At 51.9% G+C, this 22,948-nt stretch overlaps 7 protein-coding genes across 7 annotated transcripts; 5 read left to right on the forward strand and 2 right to left on the reverse strand.

The window, feature by feature from the left end:
• Positions 1-1,126: 1,126 nt before the first annotated feature.
• On the forward strand, positions 1,127-2,707 carry NEUTE1DRAFT_134426 (uncharacterized protein; the record flags this gene model as incomplete). Its single annotated transcript, XM_009849377.1, has 4 exons — positions 1,127-1,543; positions 1,601-1,946; positions 2,002-2,470; positions 2,551-2,707. 4 exons carry the CDS (start codon positions 1,127-1,129, stop codon positions 2,705-2,707), a joined length of 1,389 nt encoding a protein of 462 aa, XP_009847679.1.
• Positions 2,708-4,001: 1,294 nt separating this feature from the next.
• Positions 4,002-5,528, reverse strand: NEUTE1DRAFT_107022 (uncharacterized protein; the record flags this gene model as incomplete). The annotated part of the gene is made up of 7 exons (XM_009849378.1): positions 4,002-4,164; positions 4,202-4,239; positions 4,600-4,779; positions 5,088-5,094; positions 5,231-5,328; positions 5,375-5,464; positions 5,502-5,528. 7 exons carry the CDS (start codon positions 5,526-5,528, stop codon positions 4,002-4,004), a joined length of 603 nt encoding a protein of 200 aa, XP_009847680.1.
• Positions 5,529-6,936: 1,408 nt separating this feature from the next.
• NEUTE1DRAFT_37265 (uncharacterized protein) lies at positions 6,937-10,205 on the forward strand (the record flags this gene model as incomplete). Its single annotated transcript, XM_009848880.1, has 5 exons — positions 6,937-7,380; positions 7,441-8,482; positions 8,559-8,950; positions 9,010-9,238; positions 9,307-10,205. 5 exons carry the CDS (start codon positions 6,937-6,939, stop codon positions 10,203-10,205), a joined length of 3,006 nt encoding a protein of 1,001 aa, XP_009847182.1.
• Positions 10,206-10,539: 334 nt separating this feature from the next.
• NEUTE1DRAFT_143820 (uncharacterized protein) lies at positions 10,540-12,901 on the reverse strand (the record flags this gene model as incomplete). The annotated part of the gene is made up of 2 exons (XM_009849379.1): positions 10,540-11,833; positions 11,899-12,901. 2 exons carry the CDS (start codon positions 12,899-12,901, stop codon positions 10,875-10,877), a joined length of 1,962 nt encoding a protein of 653 aa, XP_009847681.1.
• A 777-nt stretch (positions 12,902-13,678) lies between these two features.
• Positions 13,679-15,005, forward strand: NEUTE1DRAFT_75403 (uncharacterized protein; the record flags this gene model as incomplete). Its single annotated transcript, XM_009849380.1, has 2 exons — positions 13,679-13,698; positions 13,772-15,005. 2 exons carry the CDS (start codon positions 13,679-13,681, stop codon positions 15,003-15,005), a joined length of 1,254 nt encoding a protein of 417 aa, XP_009847682.1.
• A 1,542-nt stretch (positions 15,006-16,547) lies between these two features.
• Positions 16,548-17,976, forward strand: NEUTE1DRAFT_107026 (uncharacterized protein; the record flags this gene model as incomplete). Its single annotated transcript, XM_009849381.1, has 4 exons — positions 16,548-16,599; positions 16,865-16,967; positions 17,042-17,394; positions 17,453-17,976. The coding sequence occupies 4 exons, from the start codon at positions 16,548-16,550 to the stop codon at positions 17,974-17,976; spliced, it is 1,032 nt and encodes a 343-aa protein (XP_009847683.1).
• A 2,078-nt stretch (positions 17,977-20,054) lies between these two features.
• Positions 20,055-21,011, forward strand: NEUTE1DRAFT_119578 (uncharacterized protein; the record flags this gene model as incomplete). The annotated part of the gene is made up of 1 exon (XM_009849382.1): positions 20,055-21,011. One exon carries the CDS (start codon positions 20,055-20,057, stop codon positions 21,009-21,011), a length of 957 nt encoding a protein of 318 aa, XP_009847684.1.
• Between the last annotated feature and the right edge of the window lie 1,937 nt (positions 21,012-22,948).

Genomic DNA, 22,948 nt, shown 5'->3' on the forward strand with positions numbered 1-22,948 from the left:
AACAGAAAAACGATCAAACTACTTCATTCGCAGGCGCGTGATTGGAAGAGAAAAGAAAATAAGGCCACTCCCCACCTTCATCCCCAACTGTGGCTTGCAGAGAGTTGAGTGTTCAGTGTATCGGTACGGATCGACCTTGTGTCCAGTCGTGGTTGACAATGTACCTTGACGTGTAGGTACTAGTACGCTAATGCTTCAGCTTTTTTCATCGACGCCACAAGATCCACACACAGCCGGAGCACCCGTTAGGTACGTCCCAACGTTTTGTTTGTTCGCAACTCTGATGCAACAACTCAATTATCTTGGCATCGTCTACATATGCCCATTCCGTCTGGACCATTCACACGCCGTGGATCACCTACCGTACGGAAGACAGCAGAAAATGGACGGAGCAAAGTTACCAACTGCGGTGTTGCTTGCTAGTAATTAGTGTAAGTGATAGTGTCCCGTAACGTAGCGCATCCCCCGGTCGTGTGGTCCAATCACTTGAACCAATAGTAAGACGGCATCCATCATGATCGGCCTACTGTGTCGCTGTCACCCACGAACGGCACGCAGCTTATGGAATTTTCCGACTCGATGGATTGATCATCAACCACGGGCGAATTTTGTCCAGGCTGGCTGGGCCGATAATCATTCTTCCATGGTGGGCGGCCTGGCTGAGATTTCGGAACAGACAATGTTTGGCTCGAACCCGATCCTAGACAGTAACGCGGTGCATTTTGTTCGGAAAGAGACCCAGGACACTGGGGCACGGGGGCTTACTCAGCTTGTCAAACCAACGCCTTTGCTTCGGGTGAACTTTTCTGATTTTCCATGAGAAGGCGATGTTGTGCCTAGAGACATCCCATCAGCCGTTATCATTGTTATGGCTGGGGCTGTTCTGTGATAGAGAAGAGAAGCAACAACAGTCAACACATCCCGCGGTATCATCATCTTTACAGCATTCTTCGTGGAATATCTAGAAGAAAATTCGCCCTTCAACGGTTACAAGTAAAACTTGATCGTTGTCCCCCATCCTTTTCTCCCTCGGACTTGAGGTTCCATCCTCAATACATCACAGTGTTCTTTTGACTCTCTACTTTATACTCTTGTTCATTTGAGGGCTGTCGAAACCACATTCAAAATGTCCAACGACCTCACCGCAAAAATAATATCCTCATACGGCAGCCGGGAGACACACAGCACCGGCGAAGGAGGACTAGATGTCAACAGTGCCACCGCCGGGTGGGATTCAAGTCGGCCAGGCTCGATATATACTTCCTCGAGGCAGTCGGCAGCAACACTACCGAGGGCGGCCAAGAGAAAGTTCAAGAGCTACCGGCTCCGAGGAGAGTACGAGAAGCCATGGCTCGCCGACCCGGCCATGAAGAAGACCAGGTGGAACAATTGGATCGTGACTGCCTGGTGTCTGGTCGGGTTTGCGGGTGCCGCTGTTCTTTGCTACACGGGCGTCAGGCAATACCAGACTGGGCCGTTATGTCTGGTGTTCGAGGATGACTTCAAGACGCTGGATACGAGTGTCTGGTCGCACCAGGTGACGGTATGTCAATATATCACGTACTTTGCAAAGTCATTATCCTAACTTCTTCCTTCGCAGCTCGATGGCTTCGGAACAGGGTCCTTCGACTGGACCACCACCGATACCAAGAACTCGTACGTCGACGAAGAAGGACTTCACATTGTCCCGACTCTCACGACTGAGACAACGGACATCACTGCCGACCAGCTCTATGCCAACTACACGCTCGATTTGAGGAAAGACAAGTCTTGCACGGGCACAACCAATGCCTCTTGCGTCGCTCATTCCGACCCAAAGACGGGTGCCATGATCCCACCCGTCCGGTCCGCTCGCCTAGTCACCAAGGACACCAAGACACTCCGGTACGGTCGTGTCGAAGTTGTCGCCAAGCTTCCCAAGGGAGACTGGTTGTGGCCCGCCATCTGTAAGCCTAACTTTTCCCCTATCATTCCCCGTATCGTACTAATAGCAAACTCAAGGGATGATGCCTCAAGACTCCACTTACGGCGTCTGGCCCCGCTCCGGCGAGATCGACATCATGGAATCCCGCGGCAATGGACACGACTACGCACCCGGCGGACGGAACCTATACTACGGCTCCCTCCACTGGGGTCCTTCAAGCGCGACAGATGCCTACTGGCGGACCACATCGGCCAAGCGTCTCAAGCGCAGCGATTTCTCCGAGAGCTTCCACACGTTCGGCCTTGAGTGGGACGCGAAGTACATGTACTTTTACCTGGATAACCGGCTTACGCAGATCATGCATGTCGGGTTCAAAGCCAAGGACGACCTCTGGAAAATGGGTGAGTTTGCGGAGATGAGGGAGAACGATACCCTCTTTGAAAATCCGTGGGCGGGGAGTGATTCCACGACGGGAAACGCGCCTTTTGATCAGCCGTTTTACTTGATCTTGAATGTGGCGGTGGGGAGTAAGATAGGGTGGTTTCCGTAAGTTGGCCCTTTTCTTTCAAGTCAATTTGGTAAACGTGAAGAAACAAAAGTTGCTAACAAGATGGACGATGGAACAGTGACAACAAGGGAAACAAGCCTTGGCTCGACTCGGCCACCAACGCTCAGTGGACGTTCTGGTCGGCTGCCGACCAGTGGCTGCCGACTTGGGGAGAGGGTGATCAGCGTGGTATGACGGTGAAGTCGGTCAAGATGTGGAAGCAGGGTGCTTGCTAGAGAGAGGACATGAACGTTTTCTTTTTTTTTTTTTTTTTTTTTTTTTTTTCCTACTACATCCTAGACTGTTTGTACAACTCTATTAACTGGATTAATGTGCGATGCGTGTGATGGGGTGGAAACAGGATCAAGGTCAAATGTATGGTTGGAGTTTGTGGATTTTGTAGTCTAGTCTCTGCGAGTTCTGCACATTTTGTACGCATCGATGTATTACAAATATTGCGTCAAGCACACCTACACAAACCACCAGGAGCAGCGGACGAAATGTGCATCGATAGGTGGCTTACCAGTCGCTAAACATTCTATGTATGCCCTATATAGATTACCTTTGGAGCACCTTTTACCGTCGGGGCTGGGAGGGGTCTAGCAGTAACGTCCATCTCAGGAGGTAGTTGGTATAGCGGTCAGTCCATCGCCGGCTATCAGAGAGAGTGTGGTTTCGATCCCATGACGGTCTGCAACTTGTGTGCTTAACCCGACTTTTTTGCCCTTTTTGTCCTTTTGCTGGGAATTCATCCCAACTTGAGTGAAGGCGCCTGGTAACAAACGCTCTAGGCAGGAGCGCGACCCAACTCAACACCGACCAACTGCCGAAGCTTCCCTTTGCAAAGCAGGCAAGAACCTGTCTCTTGTCTCATCTGCCCGTCCCGTGCCTGCCGCTTCTGTCCAAAAGGAACAGGGCATCGAGATGGCTTGCTCAACAAACTAGACGATTGTTGTTTTTGTGACACTCGGGACCACGGCGATGTGATGAGTTGGATATAAACACCAATGAACTCGGTCAATTCGACTATCCCTCTTCCTTTCTTATCATTCTTTCAAGTTCTCTACGTTGTATCTGATCAAAACAACCCCCTTTTCAGTTAACCACATGAATGGCAGCGAGAGCAGCTCTTCACGACCGCTACTGGTCATCACTTTGAATCTTGACAACCGCAGATGCCTCGAGCAGTCAACGTCGACAGTAAGCGCTGCTATTAGCAACCGGAATGTTTTCAGACTGACACTCCCCCTCATAGACCAAAAACCCACACGGCGTTAACGTTTCATCACACCCATAATGGGCGAATTGCCACGAGCACATAGGATATTTGCAGCAAATGAGAAGTCCGCCCCCTGTCAAATGGGTGCCGCGGATCGGATGCTCCCCCTATTTTGTCACTGCGCTTTCTCCTCCCAGCTTACGTTCTGGATGGACGCCACGCGGTTCAGCGCGTCCCTTGCGGCTCGACCCTCTGGAAGAAGTTGTCAGCCAGCCGCCCTCACAACCAGTCACTCTTGTGTAACACGTCATCTAGGGTCGAAGATCTCGGGTGAGTGAGATGAGGTTCACATCCACGTGAACATTCTTCTCATATTCAGTGATGATCCTCGGCGGCAAATGCGACGCTTCAATGGTACCATCGTCATCGCCCGTCATGGCACCAAACTTCTGAGAGTGACGAAGGGGAGAGCATCTGGAGATCCAAACAAACGCAAAAGGTCCAGACTCACAATGATTGTTCGCAGGCTGAGGTCGCAATTTCCGCACACTGTAAGGCATTCACGACATCAGACGATATAGAAAAAGAAAAGAATCGATAACAGCGAGTGATAGCACAATTGATCGGGTAACGATAGAACCCCTGTCACCGGAGTCTGGCCAGGAGGGTTGCTTCGTTCAACGTCAGCGCATCTTCAGCTAACAAGGGAAGCAGGGATTCCCAAGCGAAACCTTATGTGGCTTTAGGTTCTGACCAGATCGTGTTAGTGCGAGATACACTACAACCCGCTGTAGCTCCACTACTTGCTCGCTAACGAAGTCTGCCATGTTTTGTCCCAGAGCAACATCTGGGGAGACGTACCGGTACTTTGTTCCAAAAGACCCACTTTGAGAATGTCTCGGTACTTACTGTGGGGACAGTGACCCCTTCCACACACGTGTAGTGTATCGCCACGAACCGCACCCACAACACAACACAACACAACACAACCGTCACCCACACAGCGCTTTCGACGGCGACACGGCCTGACGCAGGAACGAGAAGAGGTGTGCCTGAAAGGTTAAATTGCAATACGAGCGGCTCTTGCGGCTGTTCAAGATATCAACATTCTCTGAAAGCCTTTGCCGGATTCCGATAGCGAAAACATGCAAACACTGGTGTTTGTAAGCAACACGACCATGCAGCTTCACGCTTCTAAAAATGGCTAGTCCCAGAAGAATAGTATTTGTTCTTCAGTATCCTCGGCACTTCCCCAACAGCATCTTCGAAGCTGGACCTCCCGCTTCCAGTCGCTCGGGTCGGTTAGGTATCACTCCCCCCTGTTTTTTTTTAAGGGAGGGGAGGGGTCGAGGGTCTGGATGCCGAGGCAGTTCACAGGGCCTCTCGGACTACAGTACCTGAGAACTATGTAAAAACCTTTAAGAACAAAGTTACATCATCAAGAACAGCGCTCGATAAGCGGACTACGTCTACACGTGTTCACTGGTTCATCCCAGATGGAGATCCGCTGTGAGATCCACCACTAGGGCAGACCACGGACCTGCAGGGACCGGTTTTTGCCATCTCGTGGCTCTCCACTATTATTCGTCGGTTCGCGAATGAAAGAGGTGACGGGACGTTCAGGATGACAGGAAGACCCTGGGGACCTGGGGTACATTCGCCATGAGAACACAAAAGTACCTACTCTGACAGCAGTACCAACTGCGCGAATGTCACCATACTCCCGCTGTTCCGGATGCTCCCTCGTCCTCCCTCCTCTCCCAGAGTCACTCATCTGTTGAGTGGTACAAGATTACTCAGCGGGCACTCACTGCCCTGGCCACGCCGGGTAGAAACATGCCCTCACAACCCCAATCGGGAGTTCAAGTCGGTAACTCGCTCATGTGAGGCGGCTCCAAACACTCTTCAGCACGTTTTTTACCCCTGATGATTTACAATCATCACGACGGGACCGCGGCAACAATCTCGGCCAATAGCACCACCACCTCGAGGCAGAAATTGTGCAAATATTCAACTCCCTTGAGCAAACTTTCTACAACAGGTATAGCATACGGGATTCGTCGGTAGCTGAGAAGAACAAACGCTTGAACAAGAGAGGCGTTTGTTTTCCATGCGTGGTCCCTTGTCAAGTTGTTGTCTAGCCCGTTCTTTTGCTCCTGTTATCGTCGCTTGAACCACGCGAGGCCGGCTTCCAGCCCAGTTCCTACAACATATTGGCAATAATGGAACGAACAACACGGCCATGTCCTTATCCTCATGTCACAATGTAAGGCGCTACCGAAGCAAAGAGACAACCATGTTGACGGCTTCGTACCTATGACAACCGCGCAGCATGTGGGGGATTGCGGATGGCTTGAGATAAAGCAAAAGAAAAACGAACACTTGCACAACCTTCCTGTCAGCACCTCATATCCGATCCCTTGGGATGGAAAAGAAGCTGCAAGCAAGGAGCTTTTGCCACATTCGATTTGACAACGGTTCCGCAAAGTGAGAATTCGAACGATCGGCGATGCTCTGAACCCTAATAGCTGGGATCTGGGCTCTAGTCTCGCACATAACATGTGCAGAAAATACATCACCAAAGATGTGATCTCCCTGGTTCATTGGCTGGGATGGACTGGGTCGGCTTCTATGGAGATTCGACCGGCAGCTACCGAAGAGTTACCTATGGGCTGCTACGGAACTCTGCCCGGACTGCTTTATCGCTACCATATTCGCTTTGCTACGCCGAGAAAACAGATCCCGGTCTCCCATTGCAGAGGGAAGGGATATCGTAAAGCGACATTGATACCAGATGATAGGAAATCGCCCCCTAGCAAACCCCCCAACCATGGAAAAAGTCAGCCAGCCCGGCATCACGGCTATTAAGCCAGACCAGCCGGTGCGTTGACAGAAGGCGATGCCGATGCCGTCATGAGCGAAACCACCCACTGCTCTTTTCTTCTTTCGTTTGCTTCCAAATCGCCCCTCCCTCATCAATATATCCTCACTTCGCGCTGCTATTCTCTGACATTTCACTTCCACTCTCTATAATAGCGGACGGAGGATTATAGTAATCTCTTACAACTCACACCTCACCTACTTTTGGGCATGTGCGAGGAAGCCATCATCATTATCATCTCGGTCTAGAGTCTTCTTTGGACTTGTACGCTTATTCCACTACTGGTCTAACACTCGGTTGTCAACAAGTCACAAGTGCATCATCGTCGACACTCGTCACTGATTCGGCAAGGATCTGATATCATAATGGCAGGCTCGCACTTCCCTCTACGGCCTCTACCTCCTTCGAGGAATCCTTCGGGTACACCATCAGACTACCCTCTACTTCGACCCTTACCTCCTTCGAGGAATCCTTCTGCTACACCATCAGACCACCCTCTACCACGACCTCTACCTCCTTCGAGGAATCCTTCTGCTACGCCATCAGACGTCTCTTCACTACGACCTCTACCTCCTTTGAAAATTCCTTCTTCTACACCGTCAGGTTTCCCTTCGCCTCTCAACTCACCACCACGTTCCAATTTCCAGCATGGACCCACCAGTGGTGTCGATACTCTCCCGTCTCCGGGACTCCAAGGCTCCGAGTCTTTCTACAATCAGAACGCAACAGGCAGTGCTTTGTCCGTGGCTTCAGACCAGACAGGGGTGTCCGCGCCGGTGGCATATGCCGATGAGTTCCGGTTCAAGATAGTAAGTCACCAAGGACACTCACGTTGGAAGAATACAGGCACTAACTTATTCCACTACCAGATGATCCAGTACCTCAGTAAGCAGATAGACAAGGCCGGTTGGATACCCTCCGAGAAAAACAAGAAAACACCAAATAGATACGGAGTGCTATACAAGAAGTCCCGGGGACGATATGTCACATACCCAGAGGAACTGTCACAGGCACTTGTTGCCTGTGTGCAAAGACTCAACCTAGTCGTCGCCTTCACCATGAAGCCGGATATGCTCGACGGCATCCTTGCCTCTCTCAGACCAAACCAAAGCGAACTAAAGCTCATGGACGGCTCTCAACTCCAAATCGCCGACTCGCTTAACAGCATGGTACCCGCCAACGTCAAGAAGTTTCAGTACGCCTGCTTGGTCCGACAAGAAGGCATCCTACTCGTGTGGCACGATGATTTGCTGCATATTGTGCCCACCGCGGCCCGGATCGAGGAGAAGCTACTAGCCATGGTTTGGGGAACAGGCCAACTGCCCTTCGGGCGTCTGCAAGCCCCATCGCGACCAGGCTCTATTCTCTCCACCAACACCTCCATCTACAAGGTGGACAAGCCTTCGACCCCGGGGCCAGGCAACATGGGCGCCCTCCCCAACGACAGCGCCGAACAGCTGGAGAAGGATGAGTCCGTAGACGCCAAGGAGTCGCTCCAGCGGCCCGTTCAGCGCACCAGCGCCTTCTTCGTCGGCATGGCCATGTGCCTGGGCATCGTCCTTCTCTTTGGCACCTACATTCAGAAGCTGCTGATTGAGTGCGTCATCGACGGGACGTATACGCGTCTGGCGCTAATTGTTTGCGTGCCGTTCTTGCTGTGCGTCAGTCTGTTCTTCTTCCAGGTCATCTTTTCGAACTTTTTCCAGATTTTTGGTCCAATCGGCGGGCAGCATACCAACTCCAGGTTCTACTCGTGCATCAAGCCGAGTCTGAGAAGGGCGTACATGGACGGGTTCACGGCGCCGCATATCACGATTCAGATGCCGGTTTATAAGGAGGGTATGGAGAGCGTTATTATCCCGACTGTGCGGAGTTTGCAGGCGGCTATTTCGTTTTATGAGAGTCATGGTGGTGAGTAGTCTCCTCGCGCGTCCCCATCCCCGTTTAACTGCAGGTTGTGAAACCGAAGCTAACTGCGTGCAACAAGGCTCCGCATCGATCTTTGTCAACGATGACGGCCTCCGCGTCGTCTCCGAAGAGGAAGCCCAGAAGCGTATCGAGTTTTACCACGATAACAATATCGGTTGGGTCGCCCGCCCCAAGCACGGTGACGACGGCTTCGTCCGCAAGGGCAAGTTCAAGAAGGCCTCCAATATGAACTTTGCCCTCAACATTTCCCAAAAGGTCGAGAAGTACCTCCAGGAAATGGTGGATGCCAAATTTGCTGCCGAAGGTACCGACCTTATCGACCAGCAGGAGGAAGAGGAGATGTACGAGGCTGCGCTTGCAAGAGTCCTCGAGGAGAACCCGCTTGCTCAGGCGGCTGGTAACATCAGGATGGGCGAGTACATCTTAATTGTGGACTCTGACACCCGTGTGGTGAGTATTTTATCCTAGCTTTGCTTTTCTTTTGTGATTGAAACGTAACTGACATTGAGCTTTTGCTACAGCCCGTCGACTGTCTCCTCTACGGCGCCGCCGAATTGTTCCTCTCCCCTGAAGTCGCCATCGTCCAACATTCCACCGGCGTGATGCAAGTCTCGTGGGATTACTTCGAGAACGGCATCACCTTCTTCACCAATCTCGTCTACACAGCCATTCGGTTTTCCATCGGATCAGGTGAAGTCGCTCCCTTTGTCGGCCACAACGCTTTCCTCCGTTGGCAAGGTACGTCGTTTTCTTTATTTATTTCTTTTTCTCTCCTCCAGTCAACCATACTAACTCTCTTGAAAAAGCCGTTCAAGACGTCGGCGTCCCCGAACCCAACGACTACACGGCCTACTGGTCCGAATCGCATGTGTCCGAAGACTTCGACATCGCTTTACGTCTCCAAATCAAGGGTTCCATCGTGCGCATCGCCTCCTACCACGGCACGCAATTCCAAGAGGGAGTGTCTTTGACGATCTACGACGAGATCGCCCGATGGCAAAAATACGCTTACGGCGTGTCGGAAATGATCTTCCACCCTTTCCACCGATGGATCTTCAAGGGCCCCTTCACCCCTCTTTTCTACACCTATTTGGGCAGCAACATCATGTACTCGTCCAAGATCTCCATCTTCGCTTACATGTGTTCGTACTTTGCCCTCGCCTCGGCCCTCATGCTCACGCTGCTCAACTACTTCCTCGTGGGCTGGTTCATCGACACCCTCGACCACGCGTACATGTCCTCCTGGGAAGTCTTCATTTCGCTGGTGGTCGTGTTCAACGTCATGGGCCACATTGCCCTGGCCGCCCTCCGCTACCGCACCGGCGACCGCGGCCTCCTTTCCAGTTTGTGCGAAAACTTCAAGTGGACGCCCATGATGACCATTTTCTTCGGCGGACTCTCCTTCCACGTCACTACCGCTCTACTCGCCCATCTTTTCCACATCGACATGCAGTGGGGCGCCACAAGCAAGGAAAAAGAAAACTCGAACTTCTTCCAGGAGATTCCCAAGATCCTCAAGACATTCAAGTGGATGTACGTGTTTGTCATCTTGGTCGCGGCCGGCATGATCTACCTGGGCAACTGGGCGCCCGAGGGCTGGGAAATTAAGGATTTCTCAGCCATTGTGCCGTTGGCGATCAATTTGATTAGTCATGCTTTGACACCGTTGGTGTTGAATCCCAGTTTGATGGTTTTCAACTATTAATGTAAAGGTTGGTTGGTTGTCACAGAGAGAGAAGATGGTGGGAGCTGGTGGGAAGGTGTGGTCGGGACAAGAGAAACAAGAGGAAAGTATCTTACTTGTGCGTGCATATGTGTGTATCATTTCTTCGCCCATCGGCCTTTTCCCTTATCTTTCTTTTCTTTTCCATTGACTTACTTGTCTATATCGAAAGCGACAGAAAGGTCGCGGAGGGTGAACACAGGGAGGGCCATTTAGATATTCATTTGTCCTTATGTTTGTAGATTACTTACTGGGTCGGATGGAGGAAAGGTTTCATATCTGTCAAGTCACACTTAGATCGTCTATACGAATTGGGATGGGAGTAATTGGATATAGCTAATGCCTTCAACCACACAAATGATTTCATCAACGCCTACTCAGTTATCCGAATTCCACAACGCCTTTTCTGAATGAGTTGATTGCTTGACAGTGGGGAACATTTACCATCCAGGCGGAGGATGGAGCCCTTATTCTTTGACTGTGACATTCCATTCCATACAGGATAAGTTCACAGACGAATATACTTTTACTGCCAGAACGACAATTGGTATTCAACCTCAAATCAAACAGAACCGAATCCCATACATGATCCTAAACCCAGACCCGTACCAAGAAAAAGATGATAACATAGAAAGAAAGAGCACGGTACACTCAATCATCGTCATCATTGTTTCCACTCCTCCCCGCTCTCCTCTTGCCCTTACCGCCCTTCAACCCCATACCGCCCTTGAAGTGCTTCTTACCACCCATCTCCATCTGCACCTCCTTGACATTGACGCCCTGCTCCGCCGCAATCAGCGCCCTCAGCTTGCGACCGCTCATGTGCTTCACCATGTTCTGCGCCTGACCCTGCTGCGAGTACTTTTGGTGGAAAGCCTGCTGAATGTGGCCGCCGTTGCCGCCGGACTTGAAGAAGGCCTTGTCGAGCTTCTTGGACTTTTGGCCCTGCGGGAGCGCCAGCGCCGTCATCTCCGAGGTGAGCGTGGCGGTGTCGTCAATGTCGGCACCCTCGAGCGCCGACAACATCGCCACACGACGGTTCTCGGGCAGATGGGCCATATCGTAGAGCTCGGCGTTGAACTCGGGACCGTCGACGCCGCTGCCCGGAGGCGGCTCGCAGTAGAGGAGCTTGCCGTTGACGTAGTCCTTGAGGATGTAACGGACCGCACGAGACTGGTCGGGCTGACCGAGACCTTGCGTCATGTAACCGCGGTGACGGGCATAGGCGTCGAGAAGCTCGTCGGCGGTGGGGATACCGGTGCCGCCTTCCTCGAGCGGCCTGGTCTTGATCTTGATACCGTACACGGCCTCGAGGAAGGGTTGAGGGATACGGCGGGCGACGAGGGCGGCAGGGCCAGTGTACTCGCGCAGCTGGTCAATGGGGAGGACACCGTTGCAGACGAGCTCGGCCTTGGTGTTGGCAAAGTTGGGGAAGACGAGACCGGGACAATCGCAAAGCAAGACGTTGTCGCTTAGGTGGATGGTCTGGAAATGCTTGGTCTTGCCGGGAGTGGAGGAGACGGACACCTTCTTGGCGCCAATGAGAGCGTTGATGGTGGAGGATTTACCGACGTTGGGGTAGCCGACGAGACCGACCTGGAGCTTGCGATCTGCGGAAGGATACGGTTAGTGGCTGAGTCGTTGTGGTTCTGTACGAAAAAAAAGGGAAGCTTACCTTGACCCTCTGGTTGATATTGCAGAAGAATGTCCTCCAACTCATCGACTCGCAGGATGTGCGTGTCAGGGTCGTTTTGCTCGGTGATCTCCTCCTCCTTGGCCTCCTCCTTCTCCTCGGATGCCTTCTCCTCGGCCTTGGGGGTCTCCTCCTTCGTGGAAGGACCCTCGCCAGCATCACTCTCATCCTCAGAATCCTCATCACTGTCGGCATATCCACCTGCCTCAATCATCTCCTTGGCCAATTGCGCCGAGAAGAACCTGTAGTCGATACCCTCGCCCTTGAGGTAGTTCGCCCACATTTTCCTTTGCTTGTATGTCATCAGATCGGCCTTGTTGATCAGGAGAAGGTTGTGCTTCTTGGGATCGACATCTTTCACGTAGACTTCCAAGTCTTCGGAACGGAACATAAGAGGGTTTCTGGCATCGACAATCTGGACAATCACATCGGACCGCTCGATGACTCGCCACAGTTGCCTCCACACCTCCAGGTTGCGCTCAAAAGGTGTCATCAACAGATCCTGGGTCTCCTGGAGTTCCGCCAACCCTCTGCGCCACTCGAGGAAGCTCTCACGCTCCCTCTGGTCGAGCTCATCGCGAGTGGTTGTAGAGTCCCATTGCGGCCTCCTGGGTACCGTAAGACGGCTCTTGTTCGCCCTTTGCTTTCCAAGCACTGCCTGCTCCTCCTTAGCGGAGAGGAGGTAAGGGTTGCGCTGGTCGGTGTGGATGATCTTGACGTTGTTCATCTTCTCGGCGGTGAAGTCGGTTCCGGCCAACTCAGCCGTGGCCAGGAACTCGTCGAGAGCGCCCTGCTCGGTGATGGAGCGCATCTTGACCCAGGCAGCATCCTGCTTGTCGTTCGTGATGTATTCCTTGCCGGTCGCATGGTCGATACGAGTGACTGCTGAGACGCGCTTCCGGTCGGATCCCTTTCCCTTGCCGAACCTATCGTTCATCAACGTGTTGCCGAGTCCGACCGACTTCTTGGACTTTGCGAGAACCATGTTGGCGGTTGTCTTGCTGGTCGCGGTACTTGGTGTGGTTTTCGTATAATGTGAATCCTCCTTCGACGCCCGTATATTTCAACGACGGCACTTTGCGACGACTGATCTTTGTCGAGTTGTCGCAATAAAATGAGCGAATACTCTAGAGACAAAAACTGCCTCGAAAAAACAAAGGCAAAACAGGCAAGAGGTTGCGTGGGTGTTTCCAGCAATTCCCTTCGACTCGCTGATTGCTAGTGTAAAAAGTGACCCTGGACTTCCTGCTGATAAATCTGCGATAACCTCGATATTTCCCCAGCGGACTGGAGATGGAGGGGCAAATTCTTACAATTCGGTAACGAGCGGGATACTGCGCGCTACGATAGGGCAGGGGCAGCACTCTGACCCGCTGATCGCTACTTACCCTGCACCACACAGTATACTTCTACACTATAGAGGCAGGTACTGTTAACAGCCCAGGAGTCCATTTCCCGCTTGAGCCGATAAGATAACCTTGATTGGCCCCACCAAAATTTTACCTTCCATCGGTCATCCGCTGTGGACATCCCGTCGTCTTCCACGCATTGCAGTCTTCCCGTCGTTCCTAACTTGTCCGCAGACGCGAGGTGCTTCTGCTTTTCCAATTCGACGCACTCCCGTCACCTGATTCTGTCGTCTTTCCATAACCTCCCTGGACTTGGCCTAGAATCACGCTGTGAACCATTCAAGCTTTGCGACCCGTCATCTTGCAGCATCGTATCCATATAGCCAGAACAAGTCCTCCGTATCACAGTCAAGATGGCCAGGGGAAAGTGGATGTAAGTAGCCTACTACTGAACCAGAATCTCTCACGCTTGTTTCCTCGTGGCTGACTTGCCTTCCCTTGTTTAGTGACAAGAAGACGGCGACGCACTTCACGCTGGTGCATCGTCCGCAAAATGATCCCCTTATCCACGACGAGTCGGCGCCGTCCATGGTGCTGAACCCTACACAGCGCCCAAATGCCCACAAGTCGTCGACGCTCAGTGCCCTCGCCTCCGAACTCGGTTCCGATGCCATGAGCATCCGTGACAATGAGGGTGAGGCCGCCAACTATGGCGTCTACTTCGACGATACCGAGTACGATTACATGCAGCATTTGCGTGATCTGGGCACGGGAGCTGGAGAGGCCGTTTTCGTCGAGGCCAAACCGGTCGCAAACCAGAACAAGGGCAAGGGCAAGGCGACCCTCGAGGACGCCCTGAAGCAACTCAACCTCCAGAACAACGCCCAGGATCTGCTCGACGAGGAGATCCTCCCCAACAAGAACCTCCAGAGACTCACCTACCAAGCACAACAGGATGTTCCTGACGCCATTGCGGGTTTCCAGCCAGACATGGACCCTCGCCTACGCGAAGTACTAGAGGCCTTGGAGGACGAGGCCTATGTGGACAACGAGGAGGAGGACATTTTCCAGGAACTGGCTAAGGACGCAAAGGAGATCAACGAGCACGACTTCGAGGAGGCTTACGACGAGTTTGATGATGACGGCTGGGAGTCGGACCACACAGTGAAGGCTAGCAAGGAGTACAGGCATGATGGGGACGACGAAGTACCGGAGCTTGTCAACACAGGTGCTGGGCAAGAAGGAGAGGGATCAGGGCCATCGGATGACTGGTATGATGCGTTCAAGCAGTACCAGCAAGACAAGAAGGCGGAAAAGAAGAACAAGGGCCCGGCAGCGCCATCCGAGATGCAGTCCTCGATATGGACAACGACAACAATGGGTGGACGCAAGAAGAAGAGAGCCGGTGCCATGACTAACCCGTCCATGTACTCGATGAGCTCCTCGGCGCTTGTACGGACGGACGCCTTGAGCATCCTCGATGCGCGGTTTGAGAAGCTGGAGGAGGAGTACAATGCTGACATGGACGACTTGGGTTCCGTCTCGGGTGTTTCTGCTGTCTCTACCGTTCAGGGCAACGTGAGGGCCGATTTTGATGGTATGTTGGATGAGTTCCTGGAGAACCATTCGACAGCCGGAAAGAAGAGGGTGAAGAAGGGCAAGTACCAGAGTGGCCTTGAGCAGCTGGACGAGATCAGGAGGGGGTTGGGACCTGCCAGACTCCGTCCTTCGTTTATCTAGAAAAGTGAGTGTGCTTGGGGCGTTAAGGGGTACGGAAAAGATACACGGGTGCATTGCGAGTTGATAATTGAAATTATGAATGAACAAGACCCTGAGTGCCTCTGTGAACTGCGACCTATAAATACTCAACACACCCAATAATCACGTACACTGTGATACTATCTTGCCTTATGTACAGTAAGAACCCCTGCTTTTGCAACTAATGCGGGCAGCCCAAATTTTTTGCAAAAGGGGGGGTTTTGCAAAAGGGAGCACAAGAGCACAGACCAGGCAAGGGCCTTCTAACCACTTATCAATAGTCAGCGGTACTAAAAGTGGGTCTTTTGAAGCGGGCGGACCCCCGGTATACGGGTATAAGAGTGCCCGCCCCACCAACTTCGACCCCTGCTTTTGCAAATTCGGGCCGTCAGCGTTGCAAATTGCAGGTTGCAGGAATTACCACCAGAGGGAATGCGGGCAGTCGAAATCTTTTGGAAAAGGGGGGATTTTGCAAAAGAGGGGGGTTGCAAAAGCAGGGATCTTCACTGTATGACCTACCCCAGATTTTTGTTTTGACGTGCCAGCAGCGAGGCCGGAAGCCTGAGACGAAAGAGGCTTAGCGTCTTCATTCAAGTGCGTGCCCATTCGACGGAGACGAGGAGCGGCTGGGCGGGAAAAGCGGGTCTGAGCTGGCGAAAAAAGTTCGAGACAACTTGACGACAAGAACATGGATCACTCTGCGAAACAGTCGTCTCTGCCACTGCCAACAGCCCTGTTAGCCTGAGCCTTGGCAAAAGATTGGCCCGTCATTGAGAGACGGAAAAGGCAGAGAGCAGGGGCAACAGGCCATCGTGTCGCCTCACACGAACCTTGGCGCACTTCAGTTTGTCGCCCTCCTCCCAACGAGAACGCCGCGTGCCCGCCCACCAGTGCAGTTGCCAGTCTCGCCTTTCTTGTACACTACTGGCGACAGACTTCAGTTTCCACTTTTGTGCCTGTTCATCAAGCTCTCCGCCTTCACTTCACCATCAATCAATCCACTGCAACAGGAACAACAACAACAACAACAACAACAAACTCAAGTAGCTCGTGCACATCAATCGTACTACTCATTGAAGATCATCGCTTTTGCTTTTTTCTTGATTGGCAAACAGTGTCCCTGCAGCTCACGCAAACAAGGGAAGCTGAGAGGACCATTGATTTATGCGACATCAATTTTAAAAGGGAACCGTGCATTCCCTGGCCGTTCCAGCCTTTCCCATCGATCCACGCCCTCCCCTTCCTGCCTGTCCGTTCTCCATTGAACTTTTTTTCGTCCCGCCCGCGTCCACAGCACACACAGCACAGCACACGTCCACTTTCAACCTGGTGGTTCCGCTTCCTTCTACACCACAACTGAATTCCCCGTTTGCCTTTTGCGCCTCGACCACTTTTGCACCTTCGACCAACTTCCTTGGATTGCATTACCCATATACCCCCAAGGATTTTCCCCAAATCCTCAACTTCCCCAACCAATCCTTCGCATCGACAACTTCTCTACACATCCCCAATCAATCATCGAAAATGGCCACCACTGCGATGGACTACGAAAACGCCAACGGCGATCGCTTCGATGGTATGTCCACGTCCTCAACTGCGTCATCGCCTTTCTCTACCCTGCCCGGCCTTTGCGTCAGCATTTAGCACCCGCGCCAGCACCAGACGCGGATGCAGATGAGCGATGATGGCCTTCGCGACTTCAGCCTCAGCCTGTCCTCGTCTGCATCATCATCATCATCATCATCATCACCACACCTCTCGCGTCGCGACACACCCATCTCTCTGTCCATCTACGGCTTGTCTACCTCAATATTCCATCAGCTACTGACCGGTTCATCTAGAGGACGCCCCTCGCTACGACCGCGACCGTAGTGCGTCGCCGCGTCGCGATGATGGCCACGACTCTTCGCGTCGTCGCTCCATGTCTCCCAACGGCAACGACCGGTAAGCACCGCCACCAGCTCGCCTGATGCGGTCCAAACATCCAAAAAAACAATATCATCTGACATCAACACCAGTGCTCCTGCCAAGGACGAGGGTCAGTCCAAGGGAGGTGAGGAGGATGGTGCTCGCAACCCTGGCTCCAACCTTTTTGTCACCGGCATTCACCCCAGACTGGAGGAGGCCGAGGTTACGCGCCTCTTCGAGAAGTACGGCGAGGTTGAAAAGTGCCAGATCATGAAGGACCCCCACACCGGCGAGTCTCGTGGTTTCGGTTTCGTCAAGATGATGACTCCTGAGCAGGCCAATGCTGCCAAGGAGGGCCTGCAGGGCGAGGTTATTGAGGGCAGAACTCTCAGCATCGAGATGGCTCGTCGCGCTCGTCCCCGTACCCCTACTCCTGGCAAGTACTTCGGTCCTCCCAAGAGAGGTAAGTTGTCCCCGCGTTTCCCCCCGGAAAAGTCTCGAACTGATGCACTGAAACACAGGCGAAGGCCGCTTTGATGACCGCAACGGTCGTCGCGGTGGCGGTTTCGGCGGCGGCTATGGCGGTGGTCGTGATGACTCTTACCGTGGCTATCGTGGCGGTGGTTACCGTGATGACCGTGGCTACGACCGTGGCTACGACAGAGGCTATGACCGCAGCGGCGGTTATGGCGGCGGCGACCGTGGCTATGAGCGCAACAGCTACCGTGAGGACCGTGGCTACGACCGCAGCTACCGTGGTGAGGACCGCGGCTATGATCGTCGTGAGCGTGGTGGCGCTGATGAGGCCTATGGCCGCGGTGGCGACCGTTACCGTGATGACCGTGGCGGCGAGCGCTATGGTGGCAGCGGCCGCGGTGGTCCTGATGAGCGCCGTGCTCCCGGTTACGACCGTGATCGCGGCTACGACCGTCCCAGCGACCGTGATGCCCGTCCTCCTCGCGACGCTGCCCCCGGCACCAGCAGCTACGGCGAGCCGGCTCCTCGTGAGGCTCGCGAGCCCTACGGTACATATTCGAACATCTGAATCTTGCTTGTGGTGAATGCCTGCTGACTTGAACAGGTACCCGCTAGGATCACGGTATCTAGGTTCCACAATCTGATTAACACCAGGAGGCTCTGTCCTTCCAGCTTCATCGGCAGCACAGTTTTCCTTTAGCTTGTTTCTTTCTTTTCGCTCTTGGCATGGAAACAAAATCGGATATCCTAAAATTCGTCGGCTGGAGTTACGGCAGATATTTGGAGGGTAATTGGCCCTGTCCCGGCGGTTCGCCTTGCACCGAAACGGCTACCTAGATGAGCCACTTTGGAGGTTGCGACACTCGACAGACTTCACATGGTATGGGCAACATGGTCGGTCAGCCGTTGGTCGACATTGTCTAGGCCGTCACCCCTTCTACCTCTTTCCACCTATTTGGATCAGAAAACGAAGGGGATGAAAGCCGCGCTTGTACGATTATTTTTCTTTCGCCTTCTTACGGCCAGCGGCAATATCGTGACGACTTGGCGCATCCTATCTCGACGGGTTTCTTTTACGTAGTCGGCAAGCATGATACCAGCGCATCAACCTTTTTCAGCATCTTAATCGTGAACGCCAATGCCTGAGACATCAGTGGCAAACATTCTTAACAAAAGGTGCAACCCCACCGGAGCAAGTCAAAATTCGGCATGTAATCGTCCTCAGCCTCGCCGAGCTCCACCTCTCGCCTTGAACGTCTGCACTCGCCATTGTTACAGCATGCGACTTGACACCATGTTTGATCCGCTCGCGATAATCACTATCATGGCTCTTTGACATCAAAGCACCGCAGCATGGCAACCTGCTGGTGACGCCGATTAAGTCCTTGTTGGACGTGGCATTTCTTCAAGGACGAGGCTTCTCGTCCGATGTGTTGTCAGTCAAGCCAAACACCCGTCCAAACGCTTTCAGGTACGTTTCCGGTCGCGATGCAGCCCTTCTGCGTCTTTTGGCTTCTAGCAACTGTTCTCCATATCCCCCATCAGTTTGTTACATTTACTTTGCTTTGCTGGGTACTGCTGGAGCTCCGATGATTACAGGAAAAAGGCCGATGGCAAGGCATGCGTCACTCCTGTCGCTGCGAATCGTTGAGTTGCTTGTTTGAAGAAGGAGACATCGGTTACTTGCAACAGACACGTAGGCAACAGCAAAGGACCATCACAGAATCCATTCGTCCAAGCCCAAGGGCCGTAGAAAGACCAGCGGTTTGGCAAACGTCTGGTATTTTCCAAGACCCGGGAGACAGCGTCAGCGACTATGCAACATGCGAGTTACGAAACATTGCGCTGGACCAAGGATTGGCAACTGATGGCTACACTTTTTTTTTTCCATAGCCGCTCTCATTTTTTTTTTTTTTTTTTGCAAGTTTACTTGAGTTAACGCTCTCCTGCTCTCTCCTTGTCATTCTTCGGGATACCACATTGGTATCTTCCGATTTCTTTATCTTCGTCGTATGCCTTCTGCTAGACCTTATACGATGCCTTTGGCTCGACCTGGTAGCCAAGCGAATTCCTCATAAATGGTGGTAATCGCAGTCTATACTTGGTATCACTTAAAAGATCTTTGACTCCGGTCACGGACAATCGAGGAAGTAAAAATATACCATGGAAAATTATCCTTCATGTTGATTCCCTGCAGCAAAAGCACATTCGAGTCTGCCTTTCATACGTAACGTCTCTTTCAAAAACCCATCTCAGACAAAGGGGAAGCGCCAACAAGAGCATCAGAAAGCTCGGCCAAAACCTTTCTCTACCACCCGTGCGTTAACAAAGACATGAAGTCCGTGCTAAAAGCATCGCAAGTTCCCAATGCTTTGTGCGTGCGAGCTTTGGGGGGGCTCAATAAAAACGCAGCTGATTCCCCAGGTTTCAGTCACTCTTGTCTTGGTCCTCAGTGAATGCTGCCTCCAATCTCCCCGGACAGATCCAATCAATCCAATAACCTTGTGTGTTCATCCCTTCTTGTCTCGCGCGTTAGCCGAGACTCATTCATCATCCCTTGCGACACTACTACACAGGCACACTACCATCATCACTACACCATCTTGCCCCCCACCCGTCTATTCCCTTCAAAACTTCCGTCCCAAAATGCCCTGCGTAACCAGAAGCTCCGCCAAAAACGGCCCCGGCGGGCTATTTGACTTTATCGGCGTCGCCATAGCCAATGGAAACGTCAAGTACGATATCCCTGAACAGTACCAACACCTCTTGCCGTCAAACCTCCACCAACAAGAAGCCAACAACGCCGAACCCCTTTTCATTCACTCAAGTGCAAAGGGAACATATGTAGAAAAGGGCAAGAACAGGAAAACCGCTGCCATTGCTGAAAGAGCTGATAAGATCACTGCCGCCGCCTCTGCCCATGCTACCAAGGTCATCGCAGCCAAGCAGGGCAAAGGCGGTTTGGATATCAATATTGTTTTGCCTGTTGGGGGTGGGGGTGTAGGTGTGGGTGTTGGTGTTGGTAAGGGAGGGAAGGGGAAGAGGAAGGTGCTTGAGGCTGGCAAGAAGGACGGTAATAAGAAGAGGAAGTTGGAGAGGATTGAGGAGGTAGTAGAAGATGAGCAAGTTGAAGACAGTGAGAAGGAGGAGGAGGAGGAGGAGAAAAAAGGGGAAGATGATGATGATGAGGAGTATGTACCTGATGGTAAACGTCCGGCGAAGAAAAGGCAAAAGAAGACTGTGAAGGATACGCGGAAGAAAAAGCAGCAAAAGGTGGTTAAGGCTGCTGCTCCGAAGAGAGGGGGTAGAGAGAAGAAGGTTGAGGTTGAGGCTGAGGCTGAGGCTGAGACTGAGAGTGCAGCTTCGGCTTTGGTTTCTGGGAAGAAGGAAGTGGAGGAGGAAGAGAAAGAGAAGGGAGGGGAGAAGGAGGTTAAGGAAACTGTCGAGCTTGAGGTGGCTGTGGTGGCTGTTGTGGATGGTAACCAGGGTCAGGGTGAGGAAGAGGAGAAGAGAGAGGAGGGGGAGAAGGGAGAGGACGGTGGAGGTGAAGATGAGGATTATGAGCAACAGGATCGCAATCCTGATGCTGAGCCTGAAGAGTGAGTGATGAGGAGTGACTTGGTGTCTCTTGTTCAGAGTTAAGGGTGCTTCGTTATAGTATAGGGAGGCTGGTCCTCGAAGTCAAGTATATTGGTTTGTTGTTTTTGTACAAGGTCGCTGATTGTCCTGCTCACGGGTGATGTGAAAGGTTGTCTGTTTATCGTCTTAGTTGTCGTTTCCCGTCTCGTCCGTCGGCTTTTCTATAACATGAGCTCGTGTCCAGCCATTCGGCACATCTGCATAGTCAGTGTTCGTGTCTGTCACTCTCATTGGATTGCCTCAACGGGGCTATAGATTCTTCATATCCATTGATCATCAGATCAGTTTTTACCTACCATGCTACTGATGAAACCATAACATCGACAACCAACAACAACCACCAACAACCCACGACGTCCAACCACTTGCCACCATCGTTAATCTATAATACCCCAAGCATGCTAATACACTAAACTAGTCCCTTGATGTACCGCCATTCTTCGAAGTTCCCCCTTTTATTCCTATGTGAAAGATGTATATTACCTCGTCAGCTCGCGTCCAGGCAGCAACCCATTGCAGGATTGACATTCGTTGCAAATTGGGTTCAGTAAATACTGCATCTTAGTACGAAGTGGATAAGGAGATCACGGTTTTCCAGGTGCTGATAGCCCGCAGTATGAAGGACTCCTCCTCCACCACCACCACCTTCCCCTTCATGCAGTTGGCGATATATGATAAATCACAACACCCTTTCAAGAGACGGGTAAGAGAGATATACATGATGCGAATGTTGACCGTTTTGGGTCATTATTAAAAGAGATAGGTGTGTTTTTGGTACTAGGTAGGGCTATCGTGTCAGATCCATGACCTACCTAGATGACGTGTTCCTGATTCTCTTTGGGAAGGAAGAGGATATGTACAACTTTCCTTTACGAACTGTTAGAATAAGGGTAGATGTAAATGATCCACAAGTTTCTTCGTCTACGGGATTTATCGAAATTTATGCTATGGCTAATTGGATGATGGCAATGATGTTAGGTTGTTTTGAGGCTGTATTGTAGGTCGTCTTCTTCGAGGTACCAGAGGCCATCATGATGTGAGACTGTATGAAATGTCCCTGTTCCTCTTCAAAATCTTTCAAGCGGCTGGGAAACAAACCCAGCAATCGAAAGACAGTCCAACGCATCTTTCAAGGGTGCTGAAGACGCCAATCGGATTCTTCTATTATGTCGTTGTGACGGATCATTGTTTTTCTCATGGTTATCGGACCCCGAAATTCGAGATCGAGATAAGCGAAGAACAAGACAAAACAAAACAAAACAAAACAAGACAAAACCAAGAAGAAAAATGGAAAAAGAAAGAGAAAAAAAAAAGGGGGGGGAGGGGGGGGTTCGTAAGCTTTGCAAGTCATTCGCCGACTCGGCACCGATAAGCCTCTGTTAAGTACACTAGTGTAGGTACACACGGGCTACGGGCCTACAGTAATGTCCCCTGCTTTTGCAACCCCCCCTAATGCTAGCACCCTACTTATTGCACAGATTTGTGAGTACAAGATTTACAAACCCATACTGGGACTGCTAACTGCTAATTGCAACAGTGATGACTAGATTTTTGCATTAACAGGGGTCGAATTTCTTAGGGAGTGAAGACTTATACCTTCATATCGGGGCTTGGCGACCCACTTTTCCGGCCCCTCGGCGTCTTCCAGTGGCTTGAACGCCTACTCCTGGTCCGTGCATAGGATCCCCCCTTTGCAAACACCCTACTTATTGCAAGAAAAATCGCTGCAGGAATTGTGTTGCAATAACAGGGGACATTACTGTACTTCTGGGGCCGGGCCGAGAACATCATCACACTCACGACAGGCCACAGCAAGTAGCGTCCGCCCTGATGCGACTGTTGTCGGTCTATAATTTCTGTTTTCTTTGTTAAATTCTTTGGCCTTGACTTATTTACATGTT

Source organism: Neurospora tetrasperma (genome assembly GCF_000213175.1).
Source record: "Neurospora tetrasperma FGSC 2508 unplaced genomic scaffold NEUTE1scaffold_1, whole genome shotgun sequence".
In the NCBI taxonomy this organism is placed as follows: domain Eukaryota; kingdom Fungi; phylum Ascomycota; class Sordariomycetes; order Sordariales; family Sordariaceae; genus Neurospora; species Neurospora tetrasperma.